This window comes from Halictus rubicundus, chromosome 4, assembly GCF_050948215.1.
Source record: "Halictus rubicundus isolate RS-2024b chromosome 4, iyHalRubi1_principal, whole genome shotgun sequence".
NCBI classification, from domain to species: Eukaryota; Metazoa; Arthropoda; class Insecta; order Hymenoptera; family Halictidae; genus Halictus; species Halictus rubicundus.
This window is the reverse complement of record NC_135152.1, coordinates 13,713,910-13,728,387: the sequence shown is the minus strand read 5'-3', so window position 1 is coordinate 13,728,387 and position 14,478 is coordinate 13,713,910. Positions and strand designations below refer to the sequence as shown.

The following is a 14,478-nucleotide window of genomic DNA, read 5'->3' as shown; positions in this document are numbered from 1 at the left end:
TAGTATTGTTATTTTCTTTTTGTATTAGAAGAAGTATCTTTATGAAAAAGAATAAGGCAGAATAATGTTTATAAGAAATTTCTTTGAAACATGCTATCATAACATAATTTGTCGGTTTAACCTGTAAATCAAAAATGTGTAAAGCGCTAGTGCAATTATTTCTGAGGACTGCACGAGAGTTAGGGGAACCATTTGAAATAAATAGATTCAGTCTTGTCGGGTCCAGCTTTTTCGAAAAATCACTTCGATTTCAAGTTTTGGACACGGTCTCGGCGAATCGTTTGAATCCTTCAATGGTGTCGAGGTCCTTCGCAGCATCATCGCGCTTGGTCTCGTTCAGGGTGGTCGTCTCAGGCAAGATGGTGGTAATTTCCTCGTTTTCGCTTTCCGTAGTGGTGGTACCAACGATTTTCAACGCCTCGTACTCGTATTTCTCAGTGCTAGCATAGTCCTCTTCGACGCTCGATTTATGATTGGGCGGCACCGTGGCTGGTTTCTTAGGATCGTCAGCGTTAATCCCCGACGAGTCCTTTTTCTTCTCGTCCTTACCGTCAAGGACAGTTTCTTGATAACGCGACGAGGCGAAGCCGACCGGACTTTCGTTCTCCGTAAACTTCGACCGCTCGACGGCCAGGTGTTTAGCGATCGTCTCTAAAGGTGTCCACACTTTGTTCACGAACTGCTGTCGGTCTTCCGCGTCCATCGATTGTGACCGGTGAATGATGTCGTGCCTGAAAAATGAAAGTTACACGCCGATTACATCAATTCATTAATCCCGGGAGCCGTATCTCATCCGAATGTAATGTAATTCCGATTAAGAACGTATGACCTTTCTCAAAGAATCATCTCGGTGACGGTACGTCTCCGAAATCGAAGTGGCATATTCGCATCGCATTATTACAATCATTCCCAAAGCGTCTAAGTTTTGCGCAATTGTCCGAATATATTCTCTCTCCTACTTTTCAAAATCTTTTCGACTTCTTCGAGGCGTAAGAGTATCTTATAAATATTAACGATTTATCGACGGTTCGATAATTTTATTACTTTGCCGGTGAAAAGGCCAAGAACGCTCGAGCATACGTAGTCGAATAAAAACCATAGACTAGCCATAAAACGGTAGACAGTTCTTTCTTTACTTTTTCTTCTATGTAGTAATTACTCGGATGACATTTTTATGCGTTTATGGCACGTGTGAATTTGCATACGGCGCTGGCCTTACGGTAACGAGTCGAACTCGTGGCGAACTGCGATTAATGATTAAACTGATGAATACTAGTTTGAATTTCGAGCAATTTATTGCAATAGAAGAAAATTTAGTAACGCAAACAGCGGTTCGAATGTTTTCGCGGCAATTTTTAGTGGCGCCTCGGAGTTTTCAATAAACTAATCTACAAAAATGGGAATTCGCAGGCCAGTGATTATCTTGACTGAAATATTTTTGAGACTGTATGGCCGAAGGAGATGGCGTCATCGGCGTTTTGCGAAACAAAAATTCTTCTCCGCGCGAGGTTCCATTATCGGCGACTTTAGGGTCGCGTCGTCGCCATTTTCGCGTTCTTTACGACGCATAATTCCCGTGTAACGCGGAACGGTGTTTTCCACGGTGGCGAATGAGGCAGGTATCCCGTGATGCAACTCGGTCATCGGAAAGGAACGAATTTAGTCGGTGACATTTCACGTGGTCGTCGTTAACGAGCGGAGGAACGCCGGTTTCGTTCGATTTTCTGATTTCTTTTCTTATCGAATCGACAGCGATCGTGCACACTCGCCGCTCGTTCGGTGAAAGTCTTTGTCGATCTTCCTGGTGATTTTGCAGATAAATCTATCGTCCCCGCGAGCGGCATTGTAAACGATGCCACGATTTACAGGCTGATACGCGACGAGAGGTCGCCGATTTCCGAATCGGGAATAAATCTAGAGACGGTGGTGCCGTTCTCGTAGTTGTGCAACTCGAAACTAGGGGAAGCATCCACACCGAGCTGTATCCTTCGGATAGTGTGGGTGGCGCATTTGCATAATTTTCAGCGATTTTGCATAACCTCCAGATTGGAAACCCGTGGATATCGTTTTGCAGAATAATTTACATTCCAGGATAATTTTATGTAATTTAATATAAGTAGAAGTATCCAACGGTACATAGATCGGTGTTGTCCGTGTTTGTTTAACCCGTTGCCTCTTATGATCGCTTTCGTAACCTCGCTCGTCAGAGCTAGTTTATCGTTAACAATTCGCTGGAAGTAAAAGGAATTCTGTGTTCGTCGAACGATTACCGTTTACTTTGTAGATAATAGGGTGATCATATTTTATTTCTACTTGGCAGAGGAGGCTGTAGAGAGTACTCGGTGTGCTCGAAAGCTTCAGGACTTTATCAATCGATTGTAAATAATGTATAGACATAACAGACGCCTGTTTCGATCAAAGCGTATTCCGTGGACACCGGGACTTGGCCAATAAATGTATTCTGAAAATTTATCCAGCTGTTTATAAACTAGCTAGCTTACGATAGCTTCTTTGATAATTCAGCAACAACCACGACTTGTAATTAGACTGGAAACTTAAAACGTTAATGATAAAATGAAGGACAGTACGTACATCGGACTGATTTCAAAATACTGCTATTTTCGATCTACTGAAACTGGTAAGAGTGTAAATAAATTTTTATTTCATTCCGGTTTCTTGCAATCGGGGTAGAAAATTTATACCTACTTTCAATTTTTGTTCGTAAAATTGTATGTGCATTCTTCTTGGCAATTAGCAACGTTTTAACAGATTTCTACCTTCTCTGAGTGATTACAAATTAAGTTGCGTTCGTTGCATGAGAACAAGTTGTGGAAGTATAATGTTATCATAGACAATTTCGGGTAGCAACATGAAGATTATAATGTAAGAATTCATTGGAGAATTAAGATTTGACGAGAACTTGGTTCGCAAAAGTAGCACACGAGGGCTGGTCCCGAACCTTGCCTAATGGTTGTCAAAATAAATTTCCCCGGTTACCTGGTCATTTTGTTCTTCCTTTTCGGGTACAAGTTCAAATGGAATATCATCTGCTGCCTTTCCTCCTCGTCGGTGATTGGCTGGTTAGGCAATGCTAGGACTGGCTGCGGGAGCGGGGCATAGAACTTCGGCCCTCTGTTAGGCTGAATCGGTCGCCTGATGTCGTAATCGTCCGATGGGACTTGTTTCGGTCTGGTGTTCTTCTTGTTCTGATCTATAATGTCAGTGATCGGGTAAATGTCCAGCATCACGCTGAACGGCTTCGGCTTGCGTCGCTTAGGGAGATTATAGGCAGCCGCATTTTCATATTGCGACTCTACCGCTGACACTGGCTGCGCCACATAGTTCACGGGTCTGCCATATCCGTCGTAGTAAGAATTGTACCTCTGCAAGCCCGTTGGAGCGAACCTGAAATGGCCCGCCAACTTTTAATTAACGATTCCATCATTATTCCTAGTGTTCCTGATTTCTCAACATTTTTCATTTCTCGAGAAATGAGAATTCTCGAGAATTCTCAAGAAATTTTAATAAAATAAAAAATTTTGGGAAACTTTGACCAAACTTTTATAAAGTGAAACATTACGCTTTTCTTTTGAAATGACTTCTCAAGAAGCATAATGCGTCTAATGTAGAATCAGACAATCTACTTCTTTTTTTTTTGTAACAAAATCTGTAGCCGTAAATTTCTTTCATTTTGTGTGGATGTTGGCTTTATCGTATACAGAACATCCAAAAGTTGCTGAAGATTGGGTGTCCTTTTTTCAGCGGACTCAAAAATTTGGAATTCCTTTGTTAGAGTCCGGAATTTATTTTCTTCTGCCGTTAAACTCTTGACACTAAATTCCTGAAGGCTATCTGCAATTTCTAATTCTAACTGTTTTTCCAGTGATAGTTCCCCATTCTGAGAATCTGAAAGTTTTTCACTATTTTCATAAGAACCGTTGTTATATTTTCCAAAAAGTCTGCTTAGAATTTGTTTTGCCGTTTTATACGTATCTGCCTTGGATGTTAAATAAAAAAATGTATCTTCTGAATCTTTTTGCAGAGATCCTGGATTATGCAGATATTTTATAAGGGATACAGCAATCTTATCTCTTCTTCTAGATATTTCTTCTTTAATAATAACAAGAAACTCATTACTCAATTCAGTACTCAGTTTTTCTAAAGTTTTAAATAAGAATTTAAGAATTTATATGTTACAAAATAAATGAGATTCATAAGAATTTTCCTAAATTGAAATTTCTCGAGAATCAATTGATCTGAAATCAATTATAAAATTTCTCGAGATATTCTCGAGAAGGAACACTAACTGTTCCATTAGACCATGTTTCTAGCAAGGAAAATGAAATTTCAGTGCGAAAATAGCAAGGACCCAAAAACAAATTATTCCCGTTTACTAAAATCAACAGAAAAGAAATTGTACATTTGAATTCTACGATTCACTAATTGTTCGTTTAAAAACGAGCTTCACTGTTTCATAAGAATTCCAATAAATTCATGAATTTTTGTTATGTGATAAAGTCTTAACACTAGAACTACCGGACCAGTCAAAATAACTGGTTCCTAATTTATTCTTTTACAATTACTGAAATTGTAAAAATGTTTTTATCGGAAATTTTTTAATGAACCTCTTCACCGAAGCACATATTACAATAAAAGTTGTATGAATGGGCACAGTCTTGTCACTGTTACAACGCAATATACCTCAGTCGCATTTATTCCTCGGTAGTTCTAGTGTTAAACTACATCTTGAGCAAAATTAATTTTTCATTTTCTCTATACAAAATGCGCGATAAGATGTCTATAATACAATCCCGATTATTCATTGATTTTACGCGTTTCTTCTTATTACATTAGATACTGAATTCTCAGAGAAGTTCAAGATTCTTCTTCAGTATTATCCAAAAGCTTTACTTCAAACCTTCCTAATGATATAATAAAATCTATCAAATCAATTATGCATTATCTTTAGCCACCTTGTGGGTACTGGTAGATACATTTAAACAATTCCTGCAATGTTTGAGACCTGTCTGACGATCCAATTTAAGTATGAACGTTATTATACAGACCTAACGTTGGACGTAGCCAATAGATTGACATCCCCTGGATGTTTCGGTTTGTACTGATAAAACGGATCCTCGTTCGAGTAACTATCATCTTCCTCTGATCTATCGCTGTTTGTCATCATCTCGCCCATATCAGACGCCATGTCGTATTTTTTTGGGTTCACATAAACTCCGGTGAACTTAATGCCTCTGTTCGGCAGCTCGGCATCGTTCGTCAGGTATTTAATGATGTCTTGGATGCTCCTCGACGTATACGGATATCTGTATTGAGTCAATTGAGGATATCTAAGCCGTTTGAAAGCTGTTGGTTGGTTCGACTTCAGCTCCCAGTGGAATGGAGTTGGACGACTCTCTTCGGAGGTTTCATCATCATCCATTGATCCCGGGTGCCTGGGTCTGCGTGAATATTAATTAACGTTCACGGTTCATTTATAATGTAAAGGAATACAGAAGTTTTTAGATTCGTTCAGCTCAACATATTAATATGCATTAATGGAGGCGTGCGAAGACATCTACAATTCATCTCCAATGAAAAAGTAATATTTTAGATCTAAGGTCACAAATGTGCGAAATAAATCCTACGCCTTCTGTTCTACATATTATGCAACCCAACAACAGATGCAAAATACTGGATCTAAATTAATTTCCCTTAATTATCAGCGTGCAGTGTACGCGTGTGCCGGGGAAATTTTATTAAATTCCACGAATAAAGGCACGAACTTGATTTATGAATGTTATGTAAAAACACTTTCACACGTTCTTTCTCATTTTGTGAAAAATATTTGAAATGATCGAAACATCTTTCGTGCGCATTAATTTCCTGTCATTTAAATAACGAGTGGGATGTTGCAACGGTTATGAACGATTTCGTTGATTTATGAATTGTACAGTCGTTTGGAGATCGAGAGAAGACTGCGAACAGTTTATCATACCTTTGTCGGACGCGGTAAACAGCAGCATGATTGTCGAACAACTGTTTGCCCTCCGCGGGTGACTCCTCGCCGTTCCTTTCCACGGACTTCAACACTCTTTTCCGTAATTTGTAGTTGTTCAGATTCTGCGACCTCAGCTCCGCGTCGGACACCTTATTATTATCTGCGCCGTAGTAAGGATAAATGTTCCCGGTGTTCCCATCGTCGGATCGATCCTGAATGTAAACAGGATCGCTCGTCGAATAATTTGTCTCGGACGCGTACGTCGAGTTGAAGAACTTCTTCGCGACGTTCGCGCTCGTCGGCTTCTTCAAGGGGTGCTGCAATATGTGCATATGCTTCGACTCCTGATTGACTTTGCTGTTCGCAGCTGTGGCCGATGCGAAGTCGTATAAAAATATCCCGACCTGCAATTTGAAAAATCGCGAACCGTCCATCTGGGTCAATTATTTCCACAATGAAGGTGGAACATTTAATATTTGCATGTGCCGGAACGCTGAGCACATTAAAATAATATTAATATGCTTTCTCTAATTAAAGCACCTACACAGTATGACCACAACTCATTTTTGTAGCTGTTAGAAAATCTGCTGCTGTCGAAAACAGAGTTTTAACACATTCGCGTTGAATAACACATATATGGTCCTTTAATGTTATAAATGTTCAATTTATCTTGAGCTGTGTTACAATTAGACTGTGGATTTTATGCATTTAACCCTTTGCACTCGAGCGGTGACTCTGATGCACCACTTGCAATTATTATGGCATTATTTCAAAGAAATTACAAAAAATATTACAAAATATTTGTTACATTACAAAATTTCTATTTAATAGATTACTAAACATTTAATTAGTATATGTGGTAATCGGATTAGTTTCGCATGAATAAAATGAAAATATTCCAAGACGGAAGAAAAATTTAGTTTTAGAATGAAAATAGCGCCGAGTGCAAAGGGTTAATATCACCGGTACACTGATTACAACCTATTAAAATTGTTACGAGAAGAAATCGATTTTTATGCAACTTTCCTTTCGTGTAATTGATGCAGACAATTTTTATTTTCAGAGCTATTGCAATTGGTTGAACAGTTATAGTCCCTTTACGATAATATGACTTTGCGAAGTGTTGCGAGTTCGCGTTGCGTCAGAAATGGCCCCGTGCGAAAGTATTAATAATTGTGATTGCTGATTTATGAAAATTCTGTGAACGTTTTTGTGACAGAACGTGCTGCTGCTTCGTTTTCGTTTGTTTGTCGATTTCTAATGGGATTGACGTCACAGTCGTTTCAAAACATAATTCGTGTCAAAACACAGTTAACGCCCTATATGTGAAGCACGCAGAAATCGTCTTTGACGCTTGGCTCGCCATGCATGGAAGGGTTATGCGGAGATCTGCGGTGAAATTGTGATTTTTAACATCGCCGCGGTGTGCCTGTTACATTAATCATGGGAGAAAACTCGGCGAGATGTAATTGTGCCCATTGTTCTCCGCAATGGCGCCTCGTTAAGACACAAAGGGACGAAAGCTTTACTTTTTAACGAAATCACCGCCATTGTCAAACCGACTATCGCCGTTTATCTGGTTGCACATTCTCTGTGCGATAATTGCACTGCAAACATGCAACTTATCTCCCATTTTATGAACCATTCTTCGCGACCCTGCACCGCGAATTAAATCGACTATCGAATCGAAAGTAAATGTTGATTTTATTTATCATTGATCCAACCAGATTAAACATCAGATGTTTAGAGTGTTAATTGTTGGAGCGTTACCAATGTTTGTACCGAGTCTCTTAAACTGATACGCAAATTTGCATGGTATTCCGTTTAATGATCTGTATCACTTCAATATGGATCTAACGAATTCAGCGATACAGTTTTCTAGATCAACTTTCGAGCAATTAAAAATTCGCTTCGCGTTGCCCCGATTGAATTACTCCGTCGCTGGCGTTCCCATTAATCATTAATTACACGCGGAATTTCTATTTACGTCATCCTGTGTTAATTAAGGATTTATCGACCCCTGATGAGCGCACGTTAAATCGTGCAAACATATGAACACCGGATAACGTTTAGACACGATCCGACGCAGTGAACTGTTAATGAGCGATGGATAATGATCTTCCATCACGCCGAGGAAGTCGTTGAACCGGATGGGTGTAGCAGCGGGAAGAATGCGATACCGTCATTTCCGAGATCAATAGATTGTGTAATACTTCGTAATTCCAGAAACTGATCCTCGTTATTGCAAATAGCGCGATTCATAGACCGAGCGTTTTGCAAACATTAAGCGAAAGCGTACGAACTTCTGATTGGTTGGTTCAAAGAATCCTATTGATACCATTCTATCTTTCTCCTATTAATTTATTGAATTACCTTTGTCATTAATTGACAGATTTGGTCGTTGTAACTCTAATTTTGACTTGAACTTTTCACTCAATGGGATAATTATATAGTAATGTAAAGTGGAAAGTGTGAAGACTGTCTATTGTTAGTTGTTGATAGTGATTTAATAGTTAAGATGATATTGACATATTCAGTGAATGAATTTGTCGTGTACCATGAAAATATGATAAGAAAACACTGTTATCAAGCAAAAGACAGCCATTATATTTCTATGAAGAATTATAAAGATTCTGAATAATCTTCAGAGAAGTCGAACATCTCCTTCATAAATAAAATTGTTGAAATATTGTCCAATTCCAACGAACGTCGCTAGAATAACATTCCAGAGCGTCGTTGTAAGAATTTGCAAGAAAAGAGTCTTCACAGTCTGCAAACTATAACAATAATTTAAGATTTCCATAAGAGACAATACAATGATAATAATTCCCGCGATTCGCCTACCGTATTCAATTAAGCTTTGCATAATGCCAGTGCACATACTCACCAGTACCACTGCAACCACCACCATAACTCCAATCGCGAATTTCCTCGTAATGATACCGTAACGGCTCCTAGTATCTCGATCACTGTGATCAGAATAGAGTCCAAGCTGTGATATACTAATCGCAGTTCTTCGTTCGGTTTCAAGCATGTCCTTTCGCGGAATCTCTCGACTCGTATCCTCCGTAACCATTCATTGGCGATGTCTGAAGTACTCGAACCGGCGAACCGTGCACTCGAAGAACTACTTGCAAAAATGTGGGAAATCCCATGCGACTAACATCGAAGAATCTCCACAGACAGCTACCGTACCGGGCAACGAAGATTCGATTTTACAACGATCACGGTTTACCGAAAACGATCATGGTCGATCGCTGTTCGATTGACTTTCAACTAACGAAGAGATCGTTTCGCGGCCTCTGTTTTCGCAAGAACGCCGTATTCTTCCGAACCTCCATATGCAACTAACGAGCTCTCATTTCGCGCCACGGAGTTTTCACTGGCGATTCTATCACGAGGCTAGAAAACTTCTTTGTACGTGGGGGAGGCTCGTTATGGTAGGTAGGAGCCGGGTTATGGGCTACTTGCTACGCCATGAGGATCGAGAAGTGAATGTCAATGTCATTGTGTCAGCGCGATTTCCTCGCCGGATGCGCACCATCCCTTTCTTCTAATTTACCGGGATCCAAAACGATCTCTACGATCTCACAAAAAACTAACGTTAACTCGAAACGTCAACAATCGCACGCTGTCAAAGGACTTTTATTTCATCGTGAAAGTACATTTAAGGTACACGCGCGACGTCCGAAGGACGCGCGTCATCCAGGAGTGCTATTTTATGCAAAACCGTATTTCATAATCATTAATATTCATGAGCGACGTGGAGGATCTCGTAGGCGGAAAGGTGACTCTCGAGGCCCTCTGGCGAATCGGGTGTCTCCGCTGTCGTTTCGGTTTGCCCGAGTGGAAAAGATCAAGAGTGATCCGAAATCGAGCGTAAGCGCCGAATGAAAGGCTTTCTCTCCTCGGCGAGAACGCTATTATCGAATAATAATATGTGACATTGTCCGAGCTGGTGCGAAATAGAAATCTGCCGATCCAGCCAGGCATCATCTTCCCTTTCTAACTTTTACGTCTTTCACCGACAGGGAGCAACGACACCGCGTTTACATTTTGTACAAACTTTATTTAACCGTGCCGGTCATACACAATAGAATTCAACGAAACAGCACACGATACCCGTCGATGCTCGATCAGAAACATCGAACGGTGATCATAACCGCGGGAAATTTTTATTCGCTTTTCACAGTCGTCACAGTGTTACTACGACCTAGACACGCGCACTTGATACAAGTAACTGACAATTAAATCGACGGTTGGTTTAGTCGGCTTATCGCGTTAGCGTTACCCATTGGACCGCGGTGTATCCTGCCTCCTATCCTGTGATCCATAAATAACTCTTACTTTACATGTATTTATATGTATAAAAATTACAAAAGAGTGATTGCAGTTCGCGACTGTCAGTTCATTCGTGGACCGCCCAATCAATGGGGCCCCATCATCGGACGAACGGTGGCAATTCGAGCGGGTTCTCCGGTACCGGGTAGTAGTAGCCGATAGGTCTCTTCGTGGTTGGTGGAAGAGTCGGCGGTGGCGCTGGGTTGCCAGTTGGCGTTGGAGTATGCTCGGTTGACGTCGGCGTGATAGTGTATATGGGCGTGGGTGGCGGTGGCGGGGTCACGGTGACCCTCGGCGGTGTTGGACTCGAGGGTGGAAGGTACGGATCGGGACGAGTGCTTGGTTTGTCGCCGTTGATTGGTGGCAGGTAAGAGGATGGCCCTTTAGTAATGTGAGTCGTGGGACGATAAGTGGGTGTTGGTCTAGAGGTGGTGTAAGTTGGTCTTGGTGTGGTGCCATAACTAACGGTTGGTCTAGAGGTGGTGTAAGTTGGTCTTGGTGTGGTGCCATAACTAACGGTTGGTCTAGGGGTGGTGCCATAGGTAACAGTTGGTCTAGAAGTAGTGTAAGTTGGTCTAGGAGTGGTGCCATAGGTCACGGTTGGCCTAGCTGTGGTTGGGTATGTCACTCGGGGAGTGGTACCATACGACGAAGTGGTTCTTGTAGGTTCTGGTGGTAGGTAAGTCGTTGGGAACCGCGTTGGAGGATGAGGGGGTGTACCGTAGGTAGGTCTTGTTGTTGGGTACGATGTTGTGGGTCGAGAGGTGGGCCTGTAAGGAGTTCCTGTGGTGCCGTAAGAGGGCGTTGTTGGTGGACCGTAAGAAGGTGGAGTGGATCCATAAGATGGCCTTTTTGCTGGGTGTGTTGTGGGACCGTAAGTTGGTCTCGATGTATGCTGGTCGGGTGGTAGGTAGGTGTTGGGTTGCGTTGGAGGTCTTGGAGGTCTGGTGGACGGGGTTCTCGGTGGTTGTGTTGGCCGTGGTGGAGGAGGAGGAGGTCTAGTTGGTGGTTGTGTTGGCTGTGGTGGAGGAGGAGGTCTGGTTGGTGGCTGTGTTGGGAAAGGTGGCAGATAAGGTGTTGGCGTCCTTGGTGGCTGCGGCGATGGTGGACGAGGAGGAGGTCTGGTTGGTGGCTGAGGTGGTAAGTAAGGTGTCGATGGCGTCTGTGGTGGGTATGGTGGTTGTGGATGAGGAGGTGGAGGTCTGGTTGGTGGCTGTGGTGGAAGATAAGGTGTCGATGGCGTCTGTGGTGGATATGGTGGTTGTGGATGAGGAGGAGGAGGTCTGGTTGGTGGCTGTGGTGGAAGATAAGGTGTCGATGGTGTCTGCGGTGGAGGTCTGATCGGTGGTTGTGGCCTATGAGGAGGTAATTCTGGTGGTACGTAAGGTTTCGGTGGTTGTGGAGGAGGAGGAGGTCTAATTGGTGGTTGCGGTGGACGATGAGGTAATTCTGGTGGTATATAAGGTGTTGGAGGTTTCGGTGGTTGTGGTGTAGGAGGTCTAATTGGAGGTTGTGGTGGAGACGGTGGTAAATATGGGGTAGGTGGATGTGGAGGTGGAAGTCTGGTAGGAGGAGGAGAAGGGGGGAAGTGCGGTGGTGTTTTTGATGGTGGTGGGAATGTTGGTGACGGCGTCGGATAATAATATCCTGGTGGTCTTGCTGGGGTTACTGGTGGGGATGGAGGCCGAGGCTGCGGTGGAGAAGGTTGGAAAGGTGGTCTCGTAGGTGGTTGGGGTGGAGAAGGTGGGAAATGTGGTGGTGGGTATGTCTGTGGCACTGGGTAAGTGGGTGGTTGTGGCGGTCGTGGCGTTGGTCTAACTGGAGGTTGCGTCGGGAATGGCGGCAAGTAAGGTGTCGATGGCGATTGAGGTGGCACATAAGGTGTTGGAGGTTTCGGTGGTTGTGGAGATGGTCTAACTGGAGGTTGTGTTGGGAATGGCGGCAGGTAAGGTGTCGATGGCGATTGAGGTGGCACATAAGGTGTCGGAGGTTTCGGTGGTTGTGGAGATGGTCTAAATGGTGGCTGTGTTGGGGCTGGCGGGAAGTAAGGTGTTGGAGGCTTCGGTGGTTGTGGAGATGGTCTAAATGGTGGCTGTGTTGGAGCTGGAGGGAAATGTGGTGGCGTCTGCGGCGGGAATGTCGGTGATGGTACTGGATAATCGTATCCAGTTGATGGTCGGCTAGGAATTACCGGTGGAGATGGTGGCCTTGGTGGTCCTGGTGGAAACTCTGGTCTGCTCGGAGGTAGTGGTGGAGATGGTGGCCTTGGTGGTCCTGGTGGAAATTCTGGTCTGCTCGGGGGTAGTGGTGGAGATGGTGACCTTGGTGGTCCTGGTGGATACTCCGGTCTGTTCGGAGGTAGTGGTGGGGATGGTGGTCTTGGTGGCCCTGGTGGAAACTCCGGTCTACTCGGTGGTAGTGGTGGAGATGGTGGCCTTGGTGGTCCTGGTGGAAACTCCGGTCTACTCGGAGGTAGTGGTGGGGATGGTGGCCTCGGAGGTCCTGGTGGAAATTCAGGTCTGCTTGGCGGTAATGGTAGTGGTTGTTTCGGTGGTGAATAATCATATCCAGTCACAGGTGGTCTAGAGGTAGGTATGTGCGGCGTTGTAGGTGGCGGCCTAGGTGGTGTTGGTCCATGCGTCTGCGTATAATCTACAGGTGCTTGCGTATACGTAAATGTAGGGGGTCTACTTGTTGTTTTCGGTGGCGATGGATACGTGTACCCCGTCGATGGTCTAGTAACCGCGGTAGGTCTCGTTGGTGGTGTGTGCCGCGGAGTTGTATCCTCAAAGTGATACGTTGGCGTCGCCGTTGGTCTAGTTGGTGGTTGCGTGGGGCTAGAAAGATAGTACATAACAAACGATTAAATTTGTTTCGTTGCATTATTATATCCTATCACGTACTATTACAATTCCTCTAAATATTACCGTGGTGGTAAGGTGAACTTGGTGGCTGGCTCTTCATAATTGTATCCTCCGAAACTAGATTTTCCTAGTATCGCCCTTTTGCTTCTCTCATTGGATGCTTGCGCACAGCATATGGAGAGCGCTGCCACTATCGTGGCAATCCACAGGATACGCTGAAAAATACCATAAATGCCCGAAATGTTGTAGAACTGCTCCAGCGTTTGGCGTATTTGAAATGTTACTAATAGTCAAGGCGAGAAAGCGTTGCGATATACACCATTGAAACTCACGAAGCACGCCCATTCAGAAAACGCAGAACTAGCGACAGTGACCTCTATTAACAACGCCGCGGGTCCGAAGCAAATTAAGTCACGGACTGCCACGTAATCGATTATAATACATATATCGAAGACCGTCTTCGTGGGATTATCTCACGCCTCACCCACAAGCCTCTTATGTAATGGATCTCAACCACATAGCACGTCATATGATGTACCAATGATCGTGAAAGGTTCGTCCGTGCGAAATGCAACGCACTCTCAATTGATTAACTGCTACTCGACGCTGGGAGGCTACATGATTCAGCTCGAGCTATACCCAAATTTTCTCCCGGGATCGTTCATTAAAACTAACATATTGTAAAATCGCGGCTGTTCATATCGCCGTGCGGTACAACCAATTATACTTCGCGAAGTAAACTTCGTATCATGATTTCGTAACTTTTCTGTCTTCTTCGCTTCGGTCTCTAATTAGTCTCTCGCGGGAACTTGGTGCACTTTTTGCTCCGGAACAATTAAATGCAAATATTCTGTCCGTTGCTGGCAATTTGATACGAGATTCAGACTCCAGATTGTCGAAGCGAGACCACCGCGAGCAAGCACTCGGAGCTCCATCCGACGCAACGTTTCGGATCGAATGGCGTCTAATCGAGCGGACAGCTGCTCGACGCCCGCCATCGCAAATTATCATTCGCAGGTTCGAGCAGAGGTTCATAAATCAGTGGGAGCTCGTACCGGAGCGGAGGCCTCGTTGTCCAGAAAATTAAAACCGTTTTATCCGTTTGCGAAATCGTTTGCGAACACGGTACGAATGATGGTTCTGGCTCGAAGAAACGTCCAGTGACCTTTAGACGTATAATTTATAAAGAGGGATCCGCGCGCCGCCACGGGGAGAAGATTCTCCTCACTGTCTTTCGCCAGTATGTGAAAGGCTTCTAATGTATTGGTGGTGTCA

The 14,478-nt window shown here is 43.6% G+C and overlaps 3 protein-coding genes across 3 annotated transcripts in view; 1 reads left to right on the top strand and 2 right to left on the bottom strand.

Annotated features, from left to right (window-relative positions):
- LOC143353582 (uncharacterized) overlaps positions 1-9,710 on the top strand; it is a 385,968-nt gene extending 376,258 nt beyond the window's left edge. The window contains exon 10 of the transcript XR_013082169.1: positions 9,692-9,710. The gene's annotated coding sequence lies outside the window, so the exon portion shown is untranslated. The remainder of the gene's footprint in view (positions 1-9,691) is intronic.
- Positions 232-9,038, bottom strand: LOC143353063 (uncharacterized). Its single transcript, XM_076786127.1, has 5 exons — positions 8,886-9,038; positions 5,996-6,402; positions 5,067-5,459; positions 2,998-3,405; positions 232-731 (listed from the first exon to the last, which is right to left on the bottom strand). Exons 1-5 carry the CDS (start codon positions 9,030-9,032, stop codon positions 251-253), a joined length of 1,836 nt encoding a protein of 611 aa, XP_076642242.1. The 5' UTR covers positions 9,033-9,038; the 3' UTR covers positions 232-250.
- Positions 9,711-10,228: 518 nt separating the features above from the next.
- Positions 10,229-13,732, bottom strand: LOC143353862 (uncharacterized). Its single transcript, XM_076787466.1, has 5 exons — positions 13,681-13,732; positions 13,536-13,621; positions 13,267-13,418; positions 10,802-13,176; positions 10,229-10,720 (listed from the first exon to the last, which is right to left on the bottom strand). The coding sequence occupies exons 1-5, from the start codon at positions 13,730-13,732 to the stop codon at positions 10,440-10,442; spliced, it is 2,946 nt and encodes a 981-aa protein (XP_076643581.1). The 3' UTR covers positions 10,229-10,439.
- Between the last annotated feature and the right edge of the window lie 746 nt (positions 13,733-14,478).

What these genes read in the sequence shown, in the direction of transcription:
- LOC143353063 (XM_076786127.1), bottom strand. Translation starts at nt 9,032, where the DNA reads ATGCTTGAAACCGAACGAAGAACTGCGATTAGTATATCACAGCTTGGA. An exon ending in GTTTACCGCGTCCGACAAAG is followed by an intron (nt 5,460 to 5,995) that starts GTATGATAAACT and finishes ATATTCACGCAG; the next exon opens with ACCCAGGCACCCGGGATCAA. An exon ending in AGGAAGAACAAAATGACCAG is followed by an intron (nt 732 to 2,997) that starts GTAACCGGGGAA and finishes TTCATTTTTCAG; the next exon opens with GCACGACATCATTCACCGGT.
- LOC143353862 (XM_076787466.1), bottom strand. Translation starts at nt 13,732, where the DNA reads ATGACGTGCTATGTGGTTGAGATCCATTACATAAGAGGCTTGTGGGTG. An exon ending in AAGAGGCTTGTGGGTGAGGC is followed by an intron (nt 13,622 to 13,680) that starts GTGAGATAATCC and finishes ATTACGTGGCAG; the next exon opens with TCCGTGACTTAATTTGCTTC. An exon ending in AAGTTCACCTTACCACCACG is followed by an intron (nt 13,177 to 13,266) that starts GTAATATTTAGA and finishes CTATCTTTCTAG; the next exon opens with CCCCACGCAACCACCAACTA.